General features: G+C 64.3%; 3 protein-coding genes across 4 annotated transcripts; 2 read left to right on the top strand and 1 right to left on the bottom strand.

Moving 5' to 3' along the window:
• The first annotated feature begins 23 nt into the window (after positions 1–23).
• CHLRE_12g512450v5 (uncharacterized protein) lies at positions 24–5,927 on the top strand. Of its 2 annotated transcripts, none has more exons than XM_043068255.1 (11): positions 24–324; positions 397–446; positions 539–562; positions 650–744; positions 854–922; positions 991–1,053; positions 1,152–1,297; positions 1,388–1,774; positions 1,928–2,214; positions 2,341–2,386; positions 2,478–5,927. In XM_043068255.1, exons 1-11 carry the CDS (start codon positions 288–290, stop codon positions 4,751–4,753), a joined length of 3,480 nt encoding a protein of 1,159 aa, XP_042918113.1. In that variant the 5' UTR covers positions 24–287; the 3' UTR covers positions 4,754–5,927. The 2 variants fall into 2 exon arrangements, with proteins under 2 accessions (XP_042918113.1, XP_042918112.1); XM_043068254.1 differs by having other exon boundaries at positions 539–545; positions 630–744.
• A 56-nt stretch (positions 5,928–5,983) lies between these two features.
• CHLRE_12g512400v5 (uncharacterized protein) lies at positions 5,984–12,981 on the top strand. Its single transcript, XM_001691023.3, has 17 exons — positions 5,984–6,543; positions 6,673–6,803; positions 7,028–7,241; positions 7,497–7,685; positions 7,909–7,944; positions 8,195–8,362; positions 8,520–8,650; positions 8,850–8,957; positions 9,146–9,200; positions 9,383–9,418; positions 9,569–9,716; positions 9,972–10,226; positions 10,370–10,512; positions 10,761–10,875; positions 11,024–11,463; positions 11,761–11,841; positions 12,086–12,981. Exons 1-17 carry the CDS (start codon positions 6,412–6,414, stop codon positions 12,224–12,226), a joined length of 2,523 nt encoding a protein of 840 aa, XP_001691075.2. The 5' UTR covers positions 5,984–6,411; the 3' UTR covers positions 12,227–12,981.
• A 36-nt stretch (positions 12,982–13,017) lies between these two features.
• On the bottom strand, positions 13,018–16,553 carry CHLRE_12g512350v5 (uncharacterized protein). The gene is made up of 5 exons (XM_001690831.3): positions 16,087–16,553; positions 15,132–15,913; positions 14,856–14,998; positions 13,743–14,679; positions 13,018–13,552 (listed from the first exon to the last, which is right to left on the bottom strand). The coding sequence occupies exons 1-5, from the start codon at positions 16,205–16,207 to the stop codon at positions 13,316–13,318; spliced, it is 2,220 nt and encodes a 739-aa protein (XP_001690883.2). The 5' UTR covers positions 16,208–16,553; the 3' UTR covers positions 13,018–13,315.
• Between the last annotated feature and the right edge of the window lie 431 nt (positions 16,554–16,984).

The following is a 16,984-nucleotide window of genomic DNA, read 5'->3' on the forward strand; positions in this document are numbered from 1 at the left end:
TGGACCCAGCAACATTTCTATCTGTAAAGAATAAAATGCCGGCACAAAGCATAGCATAGGGCCGGGTGCGCCCGATAAGCTTGGCCACCTGGAACTCAAATTCCAGGCCTCGACAGCCGGGGCGGAGCGCAAGCTGTTTGGCTCAACATAGTTTCAAAGGAGTGCCCGTAACTATCTTTAAACGCCAACAAAGATCAGCGCCTATGATTAAACCTAGCAGAGACAAGTTGTAAGGTAGTGGGCGCTCGCGGCGTCGTCTGCGGCGCAGCCGCTTGTCTAAATCTGAAATGCCTAGCCGTATAGATGACGATCTAGAATGTGGAGGTGAGCTTTCGGGGCATGACCGTTCTGGGCCCAGTTCAAGCGCACTGGACCATCGGCCTCGACTGCTCGCAGCTCGGTCGCTGGCGTGCCTTGGCTACGAGGACCCTACAAACTATGATAAGGTAAGATGCCCACCTTTGAAGAATGCTGGGCATACGGCCTCCGTCGGGGGTGGAGTCCTTGCTAATTGCTGGGTGCGCTTCGCTACGTGCAGGTCGGCGGTCGGTTGTTCGCACAGGTAAGGTCTGGGACTACGAGTGCACAAATTGACGCTGGAATATGATTTGCGGAGCTTGACCGAGGAGGTGGGGTCCGGCACACGCAGGCGTGCTGCTGCCCGGCCACTCTCGTGGCAGCCAACACTTCCCTACTGGAGGGCGAGGAGGCTGATGGGGCAGCGGGCAACATACCTTGCTCCAGGTACGGCGCGTTTGCAGGGCAAAGGGCAGTCCTGATTACGTGCACACCTAAATCAAGTGTCAACGCTCACGCATGCTGTATCTCCGGTGGTTGCCCCGTTTGCGTGCAGTGGACTAAGCATTGGGCCAAAAGGAGCGGAGGCCTATGGCGGGGTGTGCCGCTCCCAAATAATCTGCGGGTAAGCCTTGGTCGGAGCAGCCGCGCAGCCCTTGGCACCCACTGACGCCAGCTGCGTTGCCCAAACAGGCTTCTGTGCCTCGGAGCTCCGGTGCTGTACACCGAAAACGTGATCCTCCGCCAGCGCATTCGGTGAGCCAGCCTAGACGCACGAAAAGCAGGTTGATTGCAATTGGAGTACAGCAGTGAGACAATATGTCAACGTACCTGCTGCCGCTGACGCCTTGCAGGCAGAAGTACGGCCTGCGGCACTCCAGCTCGTGTGCGGAGATGGCGGCCAACTGCTGCTACCCGTGCACGCTGGTCCAGGCGCACACGCTACTGCGCGAGCGCCAGTTCCAAGAAGCCAACGCATTGCGGCACTCGATCTCGAAGGGTGGGTAAAGAAGCCGTGTCTCCTGCTTGGGTGCTTAAGACGTACGGTGCACTTAACGGGGCCCTGCCATCTCGTATTCAACTCCCACAGACGTCCACGGTCCTCTGGAGGCCGCCATGCGTGCCATGCGCCGCACCGCCGCGAATGACGTTGCTCGGAACCAGGCCGTCAACGCCGACCAGCGGCGGTCGGCGCAGGTGCCGCACCGGCCGGAGAAAGATGCAGCCACGTCTGTCGGCGTCGTGCCTGCGGACGATGCCGCGCTCGCTCGTGACACGCAGCGCGGCGCTGCGGCGGCTGCAAGTGGCGGCGGTGCGGACGAGCTGAAGGAATCGTTGTCATTCACAGCGCACGCGCACACGCATGCGTCAGGCGAGGAGACGCCGGACAAGGTGACGCTGTTTGGGCGGGAGCGGCCCGCGCCCACCCGCCAGCTGCCGGCCGCCAGCGCCAGCAGCGCGTCCGGCTCTCGCAGCAGTGAGTACTCCAGGTGGAATGTGGGTCATGGGATGGCCTGTGCAAAACTGTGGAGCGAGATGTCAGTGGGCCAGGGAATGGGACAGGAAAAGTTTGCAGATTAAGGGCGTCAACTTAAGCTGCACCCGTCCTCTGGGCGCTGCCTGCTCGCAGCCTCCATTCCGCCTGTGGAGTACACAGATTCGCCGCGAATGGGCGGAGGCGGCGGGGCCAGCACGGGAGCTGCGGCAACCACGTCTTTCGCCGCCTCCTCGGCCTCGCACGACACCTCCGCACACCACCATGACGCGGAGAGCGCCCTCACGGACTCGGCATCCTTCCCCGTCCCGGCCGCCCTGCCCATCCCGACCATGGTGCGCGAGCCGCCTACATTTGCGGTGCCGCCCACACTTAAACCACCTGACTCCATGGACTCGGAGGTGGTGGCGGCGTGGATGCAGGTGCGGCGTGAGGGTGTGGGCGATGGGCGATGGCATCTTTCACGGCAGCCCGGAAAAGGAGCAACTGCAGGAGCTGCTTGGAATGTCCACTGATCCATCTCTTGTGCTTTGTGCTCTTCCTGACAGGGCCCCAAGCTTACGCACCTTTCGCAGTCCCTGCAACGGCCAGCGCGTAAGTTCCTGGGGTCTGCTCATTGCGCTTGTAACACAACGGAAGAGTCCCTTTCCAGTCCTTAGACGTATGCCTCGTTTTGCCACTGCAGAGCCGGAGACGTCACGCAACGGCCCCGCTGCAGCTCCCGCCGGCAGCAGCCGCGCAGGCGCGCACCACCCCACCACCTCGGTGGGCAGTGATGCATCGCTGTTCAGCATCGCGCTGGACCCGCCCTCCTTGCACGCCTCCCCCATGCCGCTTATGCCCGGCAGCCATGGCAGCCGCGCCGCCGCCGCCACCGCCATCTCGCCCGTTGTCGTCGCCAGCTCCACCGCGTCACCACCCGAGGCCGACAGCTTGCCGCCCTTGACGCGCCTGCCTGGCCCCACATCCATCGGCGGCTCCAGCGACGGCACGGGCCGCGGCAGCAGCAGCGGTGGCGGCGGCCTCGACACCATCACCTCCAGTAAGCTGTCAGCCATGATAGATCGGGAGATGCTGAACGGCGGCAGCAGCGGCGGCGGCAGCACGGCTGGGCCCACGCCCAGCCAGTCGGCCGTGTTCCGCGACAGCACTGCTTTCCGCCACAGCGTCATGGCACCCATCGCGGAGGAGGAGGCAGCGGTGGCGGGCGGCACGACCGGCGCCAGCACGCCGTCGGCGTCCGTAACGGCGCTGCCGCTGCCGCCATCTGCGGCACTGACGGACTCGGTCGTACTTGGCGCAAGCGTGGCGCTGGGCCATGGTGGCATGGCGGCAGCGGCACCGCCGGCACGGAACAGCACGCAGCAGCGTACAAGCCAACAGCGCGGCAGCTCCGCCGCGCCGTCGAGCGGCATGGGCGGCTTGCGTGCGGGCGGGCCGGCCGCAGCCTCTCGCGGCAGCCGCGGTGGTGCTGCAGGCCCGAATGTGGCCGTGGCGGCCGGCAGCGCCGCCTTGACCTCCCTTTCACGCATGGGCAGCGAGAACGGCAGCGGCGGCGGCGCTGCCCCTGGCGGCGGCAACAACCGCCGCAGCGGGCCCAGTAGCCTGCAGCGCCGCGCCACCGGTGGTTCTTCTTCGTCCCTGGCGCCAGCACGTGCCTCCGTCGCGCAGCCGCGCGCCTCCGTCGCCAAGCCCGACGGCGTCAGCGCCGGCAGCAGTGCAAATGTCAGCCGGCGCACCACGGTGGCGACGGGCGACGGCATGGGCGCGTCCGGCGACAACTTCTCCTCCCTGCACACGCAACCGCCGCCACCACCGCACCAGCCGTACCTGCACCACCCGGCCGCCGACGGCCTGGATGACGATGCCGTGAACCTGGCCTCCATCCGGCCCAGCTTCATCGACGCGCCCAACATGGAGCAGTTCAAGTCCGCACTGCGTGCCGCCGGCGAGCGCGCCGACGCGTCCATGGCAGCTGCAGCGCCCGTGGCGCCCGCTGGCGTCAGGTCCAGCGGCTTAACTCAAACGCCACCGCCGCCGGCAGCAGCAACAGCAGCAGCAACAGCGACTGCGTCACGGTCGTCGTCGCGCCTGGGCGGCGCCGTGGCGGTGGTGGGCCACATTCCGCCCGCTTCGGCCGGCAGCTGCCGGTACGGTGGCGCCGCCGCCGCGCCCGCCGCCGCCATGTACGCGAGCTACTGCGGCGAGGGGCCCTCCCACGAATCCGGTGACCACGACTCCGCCCTCGAGGACGAGGCCTCCAGCGCCATGGACGGCCCCGTCAGCAGCGCCGAGGCGTCCAGCGCCACAGCCTCTAGCACCGTCGCGGGTGGCAACGCGGCCGCAGCCCGCCGTGGCGGCTCCGCCGCCGCTGCCAAGGCGGCCCCGCAGGCATCCTCCTCTTCTTCCTCTCGCGCCTCCGGCGCCACCGCAATGGACGGTGACGCTTCCGTCTCCGTGGCCGTGCTACGGCCCACTGGGCTCGCTGTGGGCGCCTCCGCCGCTGCCAGCGTCGCCTGCGGCGTGGGCGGGCCGCAGCCCGCCACCAGCCCCTCAGCGGACGTGTCAGCCCTGTCGGCGTCCAGGCAGAGCGCCAGTGGCCTGAGCAACGGCGACCCCGGTGCAGGGACGTACGGCCCCGGGCCCTACGACTCCACCGCGGACTCGGCTGTGGCGGTGTCGCAGCAACGGAAGCAGACGTGGATGAACTGGATGACCCAGTCTTACATGTCGGGTGGCGTCGGCTCGGACGCGGGCTCCTCGAGAGTCATGAGGTCTGGGCTGGGCCGGCCGGGCGGGGCGCCGGCCCCTGGAGTCAGTGGCGTGCGGGCCGCAGGTGGTGGAGGCGGCCGAGGTGGAGCTGCGCCGGAGCCGGCGAGCAGCTCCAACAGCGTGAGCGTGAACCAGCGTGATGTGCAGGACGATGCCGCGTCGGGGCCTGTGTACCGCAGATGGACCTAGGGGATGACATGGCGGCAGGAGGAACTGATAGCAGGCTGTATGGCGGGGCAGGAGGAAACGGTCGTGATTGGTTGGAGCAGCGATTCGTATAGAATAGTTCAGGGGTTGTCATGTGTGGCAGTAGTTTAGTTGTGCATGGCGTGCGTAACCTTGCATTCAATCGGCGTGAGCAGGTACTCCTACATGCAGCCGCGAGAACTGTGATCGGGAATGCAGGCATTACGTATCGGCGTATCGTGTGCTGAACGGAAGGAGCGCGTCCCCGCTAATTTGCGGATGTTGTGCGTGGGCCGTGACTAGTGTATGTTGCAGGCCGCCGGCTACGCTGCAAAGCTGAGATCAGTGCTTATGTGTGTATGGGGGGGACTGGCGTGCATGGGTGTGCAGCCATCGTGCACCCTGCACACCCCAGGCCCGCAAATTGCAGCTACGGATTTGCGGAAGTAGGTGCTGTTACCATGTAGGGAACTAGGAACACCCCTTGTAAGTCTTACAGGAGGCTGCCATGCATGCCATGTTCAAGGAATGCTCCGTCATGGCGGCCCCAGCATTCAGATGACCGGCCTGTAAACTTTGCTGGGTTCAAACCAACGGCTCGCCATGCCGTAAGACGGTATACCGGCGTTGCGACGAGTGCAGTAATCACAGATTCGCCACGTCCGTATAGATAACGGCGGCAGGCTGCTAGTAGCAATCGCTTGTCGAAGAGTGGTGTAGACGTATACAGGCCGCACCCCTGGTCGTATCTGAGGCTGTGTTGAATGTCACCTCTACGCTGCACGTCGTCGGGCGAGGACAATTGGCAGCGACGACGTCCCAGTGTGGCGTTGGAGCCTTGGGGGATGGAGGGGGAGTGGAAGGCGCCGGCTTTCCAAGTCGTGACCCGTGGCCCTGGCAGCAAGTGATGTATTCGCTTGGCCATGCTTTAGCAGCGCGCATGGCATCGTGAGTCACGCACATGCGGCGAAGGGGGAAAGGGGAAGTGTTGTGCTGGCATGGCGCGTTTGCCATGGCATGCGGAACGGAACGTTGGCAAGTTATTAACTGTCGTTCGGAGCCCGCCGCTCTACCTCTACATGCTCCTGCCACAGGCACTTGTTCCGTCGCCATGCAAAAAACAGAAAACACCTCTTTGGTACGGTGTGATGGTACACGCGTGTAAGGTTTGGCTGTATTACGGCATGCCTGACGGTCGCAGCCTTTCCTCTCTGCTGCAGCATTACACTGTACACAGCAAGCGCTTTCATACCATTTGCAACTCTGAACAAGGGAACACCGCAACCTCTCAAAAGCTTCTCGAAACACGCTCTCAGAAACGAAACGCGGGCCGAGACGGATATCCGGGATAAGTGCAGAAGCTTTACTTGATTCAGCTTAATTGACTTCCATGCGAGAAGCTTACTGTATTCGTTGCTTGCGCTCGTTGGCAATTGTCTAGCGTGTGCCCTGGCAACGGCCTTGGAGCTAGCTGAAAGCACTTAGGTGCCATGGCCGCACTGTCACAACATAATCTGCAAGCGAGACGGCCGGGAATGCATGGTGCTGGACTCCACACATCGCGCTGTGTTCTACGGGCCGGCACTCCCGCACACGCTCTCCTGTCACATGGCGCGCTGGCGCGGCGTATCTCGCTGGGTGACGGCTGGGCACGGGTTAGTATGCCCGTCACGCGCTGCCCGGAGCCCATGCTGCCCTCGGCGTCGGCCGCTGGCCTGGGCGCACTCAGCGACGACGAGGGTTCCTCCTCGGAGTCGGGCATTGCTGTGGACAGCGCTGAGGCCGCTGCCAAGGTGAGATTGACTACCACGTTCAAATGCAGTGCCTAACCTCATGAAGACTCAAGTTCCCAGAGATGGGGGAGGGGACAAAACTTCCCTGGCCTACACTGACCCGGATTCTCCCTCCCCTCACCCACGCAGCTGGCCAGGCGTCGTGCCAAGCTGCTGAAGCCCTACCTCATGCCCTCTCCCAAGCGCGGCATCATCGGCACCTCCAAGTACGCCGAGCGCCTGCGCAAACAAATCGTGGCGGCGGCGCGCGACACCAGCAGGTGTGTGTGTGGGGGGGGGGGGAGGTGTGCGCGCACCACCCAGAATGGCGCCGCACCGCACATGCCACGCAGCCTGCAGCATCAGGGGCAGTACCAAATCCATGCAGGCAGCTTCATGTGGAGGAGATCCTTGCCGCCTGCTCCCAGTGCCCTGGCATCGTCCGCCCGTCCGCCCGTGCACCCCGCACACCGCACCAACAACGCACCCTCGCCATTTCCAACAGGCGCCCGGTCATGGTGTTCGGCGAGTCAGGGCTGGAGAAGTCCAACATTGCGGCACTGGTGCACTTCAGCGGTCCCGGCCGCAGCACCAATCTTGCGGCGCTGGACTGCGCGCGCCTGGACTGGAGCGGCGCCGAGCTGTTTGGGCGCGGCGACAAAGAGGGGATTGTGGAGGCGATCGGGGACGGCACGCTGCTGTTGAAGAACGTGCACAAGGTGTGTGTGTGTGGGGGGGGGGGCGTGTGAGCCATGAGAGTATGAGAGCAGCGCCAGGGGAGCAGCAAGCAAATAGTATACCGTACGGAGAAAGGAAAGCGCATACCGAAATGTCAAAAGCCGTCCGTGGCGCCAGCCGGCCATTCGTATGTACAAAGATCCCCACCAGCTGAACCCCATTCCCACCCTTACTCCTGCGCCTACGCCGCACTCGTGCCCCGCCCGTGCAACCACGCACACGTGCTTCCTTTCCAGCTGCCTCCCAGCCTGCTGCCGCGGCTGCGCCGGCTGCTGGCGGAGCGCACCTACCGCCGCGCCACCACCAGCCTGGCCGCGCTGGGCCAGGGCGCGGTGGCGCTCAGCAGTCAGGACTTGGCGCCGGAGGAGGCGCTGCCGCCGCTGAAGCGCGCGGCCTGTCGCATCCTCATGACTGCCAGCAAGCAGGTGCGTGCACATGCCTGTTTGTGTGTGTTTGGCAAGTTGCAGGAGCAGTGGGGATGCCTGGAGATTGGAGAAGTGGGCGCGGGGGAGCGTGGGCACGGGTAAAAGCGGGCGCACGTGTGCTGATGATCGTGTCACCGCCGGGAAGCGCTGCATGAAGCCAGGTACCGCCGCCCCGGACAGCGTGCTCGACCTGAGTGCATGCATGCATACGCCTACTCCGCAGGTGCCCAACATCGATGGAGCGGCAGAAGTCATCAAGGTGGGTCCGCGGCAGCTGTACTCCCTGCTGTAGCTAGACTAAAGCTCATGCGCCATGGGCCAGGCTAGAGGCGGCTGTGTGCTCATAGCAGGGGTTCTGGGATGGAGCCACAGACTGGCGGGCCTTCGCTGCGCAAGTGCATACCACTGCACCGTGTGCCACGCGGCTGCCATATCGCCACAGCACACACAGCCAACCTAACCCACGCCTCACCCTGCTGCTTTAACTGCTGCTCCTGCCACGCACTCAGGTGCCGCCGCTGCGCCTGCGCCCCGCCGACGTCAAGGACCTGCAGCGGTACTACCTGCGCGAGCTGGCGCGGCGGCAGGGCAGCGGCGGCGGCTCCATGCCGCGACTGTCCATCACCGACGCCGCGCTGAAGCAGCTGGAGAGCTACAACTGGCCCGGCAACCAAGTTGTGAGTGCGCTAGTTCGTATAAAGCTAGAGAATTCGTAGGGCCCCTTGAAGCGCTGGGAAGTACTGTAGAGGTGTAAGGAGACGCATGTCCCTGATCCGGGTGCTGGCTGTAAAGCTGTGCGCTTGTGCTGTGTCGTGCATGCGTGCGTGTTCACAGGAGCTGGCGAACACGGTGGAGCGTGCGGTGCTCCAGCAGCAGCAAATGGCGGCGGCGGGCGGCGCGGCGGGCAAGGCTGCTGGCGGCGGCACGGGCGAGTGGTCGGGCCGGCTGAGCGAGGAGGTGTTCTGGTGAGTGGCGTGGTGGGCGTGGCGGTGGCGGTGGCGTGGTGACGGTGGCGGTGGCGGTGCAAGAGGGCGTGCTCCTGAGGGCAATGCCTTTTGCATGCAGCTCTGCACTGCCCCGGCGTGCTCTCTTCCCAGCAGGGGCCCAGACTCCCGCCGCAGCCCGCTGTCCACTGGCTGGCCCCCTCGCACTTCATGACTGCAGGGTGGCCAAGCAGGCCAAGGACCGCCTGCGACTGAACCTGCTGGCAGCATATCCGCCGCTGCGCTCCTTCCTGCGCTCCGAGCTTTGGCCCAACGACATAAACTTCAAGTAAGTGAGCGGCGGGTGCACATTCGAGAGCTACAACGTGGCCAGCAGGGGGATCAAGGACTGCAAGGGTCACCATGCCCACGCTCCGCTGTGCGCGCGCGGGCCTCCCTAGCCTCTCCCTAGCCTCCCGCTATCGGTACATGCGGTATGCTATCTGGTCTTTAGCCTTCTGCGCCGCCGGCACACAGGTTCACGGCGTACGTGTACCCGGTTGTCGTGGCGCTGCTGCTGTGGGGCCCGCAGGCGAGTGTGTGTGGGTGTGGCGCGCCCGTACGCGCATGAGTGTACGCATGAGCGGGCTCGCAGACGCTGACAGTGCGGGCGCAGGTGGTCCCCGAGGCGGTCGGGTAGTGAGAAAGTTGTGACCAGCTGCTGGCTTCTGACACGTTCTGCCGCATGTCTCATGGCCATGTCATTGAACACAGGACCGGCTCCACAGCCCCTCACTGGCCGTCTTCTGGGTACGTGGCTGTGTGCTAGTGTGTGTTGCCGCGGCAGCAGGGGTCAACGTAGGACGGAGCATACCGCGCCGCGCCTCGAAACTAACAGCTGGAGCTCAATAGACCTTTGGCTGGCTGCACACTCTAACACATTCCATCAAACAAACACAGGACTACTGGTGGCCGCTGGTGTTTGTGTCGTTTCCGCTGCTGGGCCGCGTGTGGTGCGCGGTGTGCCCGTTCATGATCTACGGCGAGCTGGTGCAGAAGTGGCGCACCAGCGGGGGCGCAGAGCTGCTGAAGTGGCCCAAGGAGCAAGGTGAGCCTTCTGTGCGGTGCTGCATGACGTGGATATGTCACTTCGTGACAGGGAGGTTGTGTGTTGTGGCGGAACCGGGCCAGACTTGGACGGGTTGTGACAGTGGAAGAATGCGAAACCGTGAGCGGACATCATGCATGCAAGGGCCCTGGGTGACAGTCGGCAACACAGTGCGGTTGAGACGCCGCCAGAGTTCCCTCGCACTGAAGCACCTCCGCTGCATTCACTACCGCCCCCCCCCACACACACACACAGCCGAGGCGTACGGCCCGCCATTCCTGTTCTCCCTCTTTGCGGCCATCCTAATGTGGGAGGAGGTGTGGGACCTCCCCAACAACGCCTACCTGTCTGGCTGGCTGTTGATCATCATCACCGCCGGCGCCGTCATCTGCTCCTCCATTTTCGAGCGCCGCCTGTGGTGCCGCTACCTGTGCCCCATCGGTGGCATGAACGGCATGTTCGCAAAGCTGTCCATGACCGAGGTCCGCGCGCGGCACGGCGTGTGCGCAAGTGAGTTTTGTAGAGCTCGATCCCACCCCGTGCCTCCCTGCGAGATAGAGACAAACGCTGCTGTTTGGCCGCTGTCGCTGTCGCGTCGCACCTTTCATGAGCCCCAGCAACCTCCAGACTTGTGTGTGTCCAATGCCCCGCAGGCGAGTGCAGCACTTACCACTGCTACAAGGGCGGCTGCGCGCAGCCGCCTGTGGGGCTGGAGAGTCCCGGCTGCCCGCTGTACAGCCACCCTGCCCAGCTGACCGACAACCGCAACTGCACCAACTGCATGGAGTGTCTCAAGGTATGCGCGGCTCGTAACGTATTGTGTGCTCACATTGTGTGTTAAAGATCACATGGGAAGGAGACAAAGCGGTTGTAGTTATGCATGTGCATGTATCTGCGCGCGCGGAGAGGTGCGTGCTGCGTCTGCCAGCTCCGTATTGGCGTGTGGCATCGGGCGCGAGCAGCTGGTTTCCGGAGTTGTGCACATGCTGTCGGAAGCCCCACACCACACATGCTGCTGACGGTGCCCACGCTCCCTGCATGTAGGCGTGCCCCAACGGCTCTGTGGAGGTCCGCCTCCGCCTGCCCGGCACGGACCTGTGGAGCGGCCACACGGCCTCTGTGGCGGAGGTGTCGCTCATGTTTATGCTGCTGGGGGCAGGTGCGTGCGTGGATCGGGACTGTGGGCGAGTAAGGACCAATGCACAGTGGCTTCTCTGACCGACAAGAACAGTATACGTCCATACTTTCCTTGTTGCGACCGTTTGGCGTCCCAGCCCTTACCGCGTGCCCACACCCTTCCCGCGCAGTCTACCTGCACCACCTGCCGCAGCTGGTGGGTCAGGCGGGTCTGGACGCCTCCGCACTGGGCCTCACGGCCGTCACGCCGCAGCACATCGCCACCTCCTTCGCCGTGCTGTTCGCACCGGGGCTGGCGGCCTGGGGCGCTGACGTCGCCGGCCGCGCCGCCGCCGCGCGCGGCATTGACGTGGCCGCCATGGCGGGGGCCGCGGTGTCCGGCGCCCTGTCGCGCATCTCCGGCCCCCAGTCCTCGAGCGACAGCAGCGCAGCTGGGGCACAGGCCGTGGGAGCGGCCGCTGCGGCTGCGGCTGAGGCTGCTGCCTCGGCGCCAGTGACGCAGCCGGCGCCGTTTGTGGAGCTGGCGTACGGCTACCTGCCGCTGGTGTGGGCGGCCACACTAGCGCACTACCTACCGGACCTGCTGGGGCAGGGTGGGCACATCCTGCAGGTGCGAGCTTTTGCAGTCGTGCATCTATAGGTGCAGGCGTAGGTGTAGGTATGTGTGGATGTGTGTGTGTGTGTGTGTGTGTGTGTGTGTGTGTGTGTTGTACCGGGCGAAAAAGCCAGGTGTGCAGGAGACAGACGTGACCCAAAGAACACGGGGACGCATGCCTGCTTTGTGCTTGGTTCCCCCTAGAAGTATGATACGGTAGTTCTGTATGCCCCCAACGGGCCAAGGCATAGTCACGCTCATTAGCTGGCTGAAGTGGCAACAGTAACAGCCACCGCCACCCACACCGTGCAGATTGCGGCGGCCTCCGTGGGCTTTGAGGACGCACCCCTGCCGGCCGTGGAGGCGCACCCCTCCGTCATCGCCTTCCTGCAGGTGCGTGCGCCAGCTGCTGCTGCTGTGTGTGTGTGTAGGGGGGGTTGAGACACATGCTCCGGTGCTTCAGCACCAACGGTGCCTTGCCAGGCCTGCCTTCCCTTCCATCTCCACCCCCTGCTTCCTCAACCTGCCCCCCTCTCTCTGCACCGGAAACCGCATTGCTGCTGGAACACAAACACGCACACATGCACCCGCACACACGTGTTTCTTCCCTTGTGCCCTCCAATACACGCACACACAGGGCACTCTGCTGCTCTTCGGTGCGGGCACCAGCGGCGCGCTCAGCCGCAAGCTGGCGGCGGCGCCCTGGTCGGCCTTCCTGCCGCAGCTGGCCGGCATCTCATTGCTGACTGCGGAGCTGTGGGCGCTGCTGCTGCCGTGAGCCAGGAGCCAGGAGCCGTGAGGAGCCGCGCTGGGGCGGTGGGAACGAACGCACTGTGATAGTATGCAGGTTGGGGCGTGGAGCAGACGCGCGGCGCTGTGTCAAGACGTGAGGCAGCCGTGAGGAAGTGCACAACTGATTACCGGTACTTGGAGAGCGGCGCTGGGAGAGCGGCGCTATGCACACAAGAATGGTGGCAATTTTGGCAGGATGATGTGGGGGGCTCTACCACAGACAGGCAGATTGCACAGAAGATTTGCATTCAAACATTACTTCTCACTGGTGGCTGGGAAAAGCAGGTAGGGAGCCCGTGTGCAGTTGAGGTCGGCGAAGCACACGGACGAGGTTACACATATGGGGCTAGGGTGTGCTTGATGGTAGGCCAGTGCACGCTTGCACACAGCTTGGTGCCCCCAATTCATGCACTGTCATGTCTTGTGCCGTAGTGCGGTGAACGCGAACTGGCGCGTGGTCAGGGCCGGTCCAATGTATGCAAGGTTACAACTTACGGATGCTGGGGTGCCAGGTAGGAGGACGGCATGATGAGGGCGCGGAAGACAGGAAGATGCCGCGCCTGGGAGAAGGCGGTCTAGTGTCCCAGCCACATACGCATGCTACGCTACGCTACTCCGGCTAGATCACAGCCATGTCACGGCGCCACGAATAACCACGTCACACCACTGCTTCAACCACACGTATATACGGTTATAGACGTGCGGGGAAACGCGACAAACGGTATGTAAGTACACACACCCGGACTGTACGGTTCTTTGACCAGCTAGTTGCACCAGATGAGGTTCGGGCATGACCAAGCGTTATGTACACACACCCATGACACCGTAACACACACGTACGCACGTGTGTACAGCAGCAGTGAGCGGCGTGCAGGATGCGTCAGAGGTGGACACGGATGAATGATGCGAAAGAGTCTCATCCGGCAATGCTCATTGCTAACGACACAAATCACAGAGACAGATGGGACGGAAAAGGTAGGAATGGTAGATGGGTGAGCGGGAGGAACATGCCTAACAAGGACAATGAAGCTGGTGGCCGCCGCCACATTATGTACGACGCAGGAGCTTAACATCATTACGCCTGGCACGTGAACTGCCAGCACAGCGGGCCCACGCCCACAAAGCCAGCCTTGCACGCCGGGTAGCACAGGCCGCCCGACTGCTGCAGCCCGGCCGCGCAGCCCAGGGGGACGCCCGCACCGTTGGGGTAGTTCTGCTTCAGGCAGCTCACGCCCGTGTCGCGCATGGGCGGAGGGCACTGAGGCGTGCACGTGCAGCAGCCAAACTTCACAAAGCCAGCACGGCACTTGGGCTGTGGAGAGAGGGGAGCACCGGGGGAAGGAGGGAGAAGCAAGCGTCAGCAACGCGCACAGTGCGTGGATGTCGCAAGGCAAGATAGGCAAGGCAAGGTATTGCAAGGCCCGCACATACCGTATACCGTACAGTGACCCCAGCAGCAACAACCAGCGACAACGCCACCCGGCCACTGCGGTACCACTCACGTAGCAGATGAGGCCGTCCATCTCGCAGTCCACGCCCGGGTTGGCGGCGCGGCAGCGGCGGAGGGCGTTGTCGTAGTTGAACAGGGGGTCGCCAATCTGCCACGGGAAGCCGGCGCCGCGGCCGTAGGGCGCGGGCTTGATGCAGTCGATAGCCGTGGGCACGAAGTTGGCCGGGCAGGAGGTCTGCCAGCACACCGGGCCCACCATGCTGAAGCCGGCGTTGCACGCGGGGTAGCACAGCTGGCCGCTGGGGTCCTTGACCGTGCCGGGCGGGCAGGTGGTGATGGGGACGCCCACGCCGCGGCTGTACACGCCCACGCAGTACGACTGGCCGTTGATCACCAGCGTCACGCGGAAGTCAGACTCCGTGTGCTTCTTGGTCAGCAGCACCGCAGCACGCGCGCCCAGCGCAGGCAGGCCAAACTGACGGGTGATGTCGCCGGCGATGGTGAAGCTGCCGTCAATCTCAATGCGCACCGCAGCGCCCACCGCGTCGACCTGCACCGCCAGGCTGCCAGTGCCCTTGAAGGAGATGATGGGCGACAGCAGCGAGCCTAGGCCAGGCGCGGTACGCAGCACGCTGGAGATGTCGTTGGTGCCCGACGCGTACATGACGTACTGGAACAGGAAGTCGGAGGCGGAGCGGAAGCGCCACAGCACGTTCTGGCCCAGGTCGCTTAGGCCGCGCAGGTCAATGGTCAGCAGCTTGGCGATGGTCAGCACCGGGCCGCGCGCGTTGGTGGCCACGACCACCTCCTTGGTGCCGGTGCCGCCCACATTGGTGGACACGCCCACGTTGGCGTCGGCGTCCAGCGCGATGCTGGCCAGCACGGGGCCGCCCTGCTGCGCCGTCACGTCCAGGCCCCACGTCACACGGCCGCCCACCAGCACATTCACGGGGCGAACCCCATCCGTCAGCTTGCCGGGCTGGTGGCGCCTGGGGATGGAGAGGAATGATTGGGGGAGTGCGTACGTGATGAGCGGGAGGTGGATGGGTAGAGCCGGAGCTGGTCATGCCGAGGTCGCTCGCAACCTTTTCAGACGTCCAGCCCTGACTCGCCGCCCTCCCTGTGCCTCGGCCCCGCGCCCCCGCCCCTCTGCCGTCATACTCACTGGGCCCAGTCAAAGCTCCAGGCGTTGTGCACCGGCAGCGTCATGAGAGAGGAGTTGAAGCCAGCGCCGTAGCTGAAGCCCGCGCGCAGCAGGGAGAACGTGAACTGGCCCACCTCGGTATCGATGGGAGGCGTGCTGAAGCCCTGTAGGTGAGTAGCAGTGGACATGTACGGTATGCATGCAGGGGCCGGCGGTGAGCAAGCGGGCGAGCCAACGACGCATGCAGCAGCGGGCATCAAACAAAATGACTAGCTCGCAAGCCTGCACGGTACTCACGTTGAAGCCCAGGATGTAGGTGTTCTCGCACGGGTTGATGGCGGCGCACACGGACAGCTTGGTCAGCGCCAGCCACGCCTGCTCCTTGGCAGCCTCGCCGTTGTCAAACAGACCGGCGGAGCCGCCGCCCTGCGCGAGGGCCAGCAGATTGCCGACGAGCTCGGTGGTGGCCACGCCCAGCACGTACTGCGAGCCGGGCTGCAGGTTGGAGGCGATGTTGGCGCAGGCGGCGTCCAGGCCCTCCACGCCGCTCTGGTAGGCGCCGATGGCCGCGCCGGTGAACACCGGCAGCCGGGCGTTCTGCGCCATGGCGTAGCCAGCCAGCGTGCCCAGGCGCAAGTTGTCGAACAGGTTGCCTGCAGAGCCAGTCATGCCCAGCGCGGGAAGCTTCTGCAGAGCCGACATGAAGGTGCCCACGATGGGCGGGTTGGGGATGACGCTCACAAAGTCGCGCGCGTCCTTCAGGCACGTCAGGCTGTCCACGAAAGCGGGGCTGGGTGGGGAAGGGCTGGGCGGGCTGGGAGGGGACAGTGGGCTGGGCGGGACAGGAGCAGGGGAGGGCGGCGCGGGGCTGGCGGGGTTGGGCGGCTGCGGCGAAGGCGGGCTGCCAGCCAGGTTCAGCAGGTTGATGTCGCCGCCGTAGGTGGGCACAGGGCCCGATGAGGGAGCAGCGGATGCGCTGTCAATGGTGCCAGAAGACGCCACCTGCTGCAGCAGGCCGCGACGGTGCGCCGCCGCGCCGTTGGAAAGGTGCGGACCAGACAGAGAGCGAGCCCAAGCGCCTGCGATGGAAGGCAGGCATGCAAGGCGGGGACGGAGTGAGCGAAAGGAAGCCAGGCACACAGGTTGGGGACGGAGGTGGGGGAAGCCGTGGAACGTTAGAAGACGGCAGTCCCCCCAGCAGTCCGCAGCAGCTCCCTTGGCAGTGCATACCGTACAGCTGTGCATGACCCACCTGAGCCACTCAGGCCCAGCACCAGCAGGACAGACAGCAGCAGCGCCCGCAACAAGCCGGACTGGGCGTGACCCGCAGCTGGGCCGCGGCCGCGGTGTGCCGCTCGCATGTGACGACACATGTCGCCGGAGTACCGGGGCGTTGTTGCGGGGGAGACGCTGCAGGCGAAGAGGGGAGTGGAAGTCCACACATTTGAGTGATAGATGCATGCTTGGTATTACACAACAGGCGCAAGTGTTAAACGCAGCTGTCGCCGAGCGACGACTTACCGCCGATATGCGCGACCACAGGCCAGTCGCAGATGGTTTGGGTAACCTAAACGCAAGTAGAACTATACAAGCACGCTGCTGAAAGCGCGGCGCTCGGTCGACGTTAGAAGCAACTTTTTCTCGCGAAGCGAGCTCCGCGTTAAGCTGTTGAAGTTGTTCCATGGTTGTGGCCTGGCCGGGCTTATATAGAGTGGTAGTTTAGGCCTACGAAATGTTTAGTATAGCAGTTGGCGCTGTAGTTGCCCGCGCGCAAGAAGGCGGGGCGTTCGATCTCGTAGACGCCGGCGACGAGAAGGGGGCCTGCATGGAGCGCCCGGACCGGTCTCGCCCGGCCCTGCGTGCCATCCGCTCACCAGTCTCCCCGAAGCCAGCCCCCGCGGCTCGTACATGAAGATGTGGCGGTGGCGGCACCTTGATGTGGGCGCCATCTGGTGACTCGGCGTGGGGTGCAGGTTGGGGGCGACATCTGGCGACATGTGAACGTGAACGGCGCGTTGAAGCCTGGTGTGATAACCTGTTCCCCTGACCCTGACCTGCATGTTATCTTATATTTTGCTGCTTTTAGCTGTCAAAGCTGCTCCCGCTTCGGCGGCACGCTGGGAGCCCAGTCTTCTCTTACTTGCCAACTG

This window comes from Chlamydomonas reinhardtii, chromosome 12 (assembly GCF_000002595.2).
Source record: "Chlamydomonas reinhardtii strain CC-503 cw92 mt+ chromosome 12, whole genome shotgun sequence".
NCBI classification, from domain to species: domain Eukaryota; kingdom Viridiplantae; phylum Chlorophyta; class Chlorophyceae; order Chlamydomonadales; family Chlamydomonadaceae; genus Chlamydomonas; species Chlamydomonas reinhardtii.

Excerpts from the sequence above, each read along its gene's own strand:
- CHLRE_12g512450v5 (XM_043068254.1), top strand. The coding sequence starts at position 288 with ATGCCTAGCCGTATAGATGACGATCTAGAATGTGGAG. Across the intron at positions 1,054-1,151 it reads ATCCTCCGCCAGCGCATTCG|GCAGAAGTACGGCCTGCGGC; the intron begins GTGAGCCAGCCT and ends GACGCCTTGCAG. Across the intron at positions 2,387-2,477 it reads GTCCCTGCAACGGCCAGCGC|AGCCGGAGACGTCACGCAAC; the intron begins GTAAGTTCCTGG and ends TTGCCACTGCAG.
- CHLRE_12g512400v5 (XM_001691023.3), top strand. The coding sequence starts at position 6,412 with ATGCCCGTCACGCGCTGCCCGGAGCCCATGCTGCCCTCGGCGTCGGCC. Across the intron at positions 7,945-8,194 it reads GAGCGGCAGAAGTCATCAAG|GTGCCGCCGCTGCGCCTGCG; the intron begins GTGGGTCCGCGG and ends CCACGCACTCAG. Across the intron at positions 8,958-9,145 it reads CCCAACGACATAAACTTCAA|GTTCACGGCGTACGTGTACC; the intron begins GTAAGTGAGCGG and ends GCCGGCACACAG.
- CHLRE_12g512350v5 (XM_001690831.3), bottom strand. The coding sequence starts at position 16,207 with ATGTGTCGTCACATGCGAGCGGCACACCGCGGCCGCGGCCCAGCTGCG. Across the intron at positions 15,914-16,086 it reads GCTGGGCCTGAGTGGCTCAG|GCGCTTGGGCTCGCTCTCTG; the intron begins GTGGGTCATGCA and ends CTTCCATCGCAG. Across the intron at positions 14,999-15,131 it reads CCTACATCCTGGGCTTCAAC|GGCTTCAGCACGCCTCCCAT; the intron begins GTGAGTACCGTG and ends ACTCACCTACAG.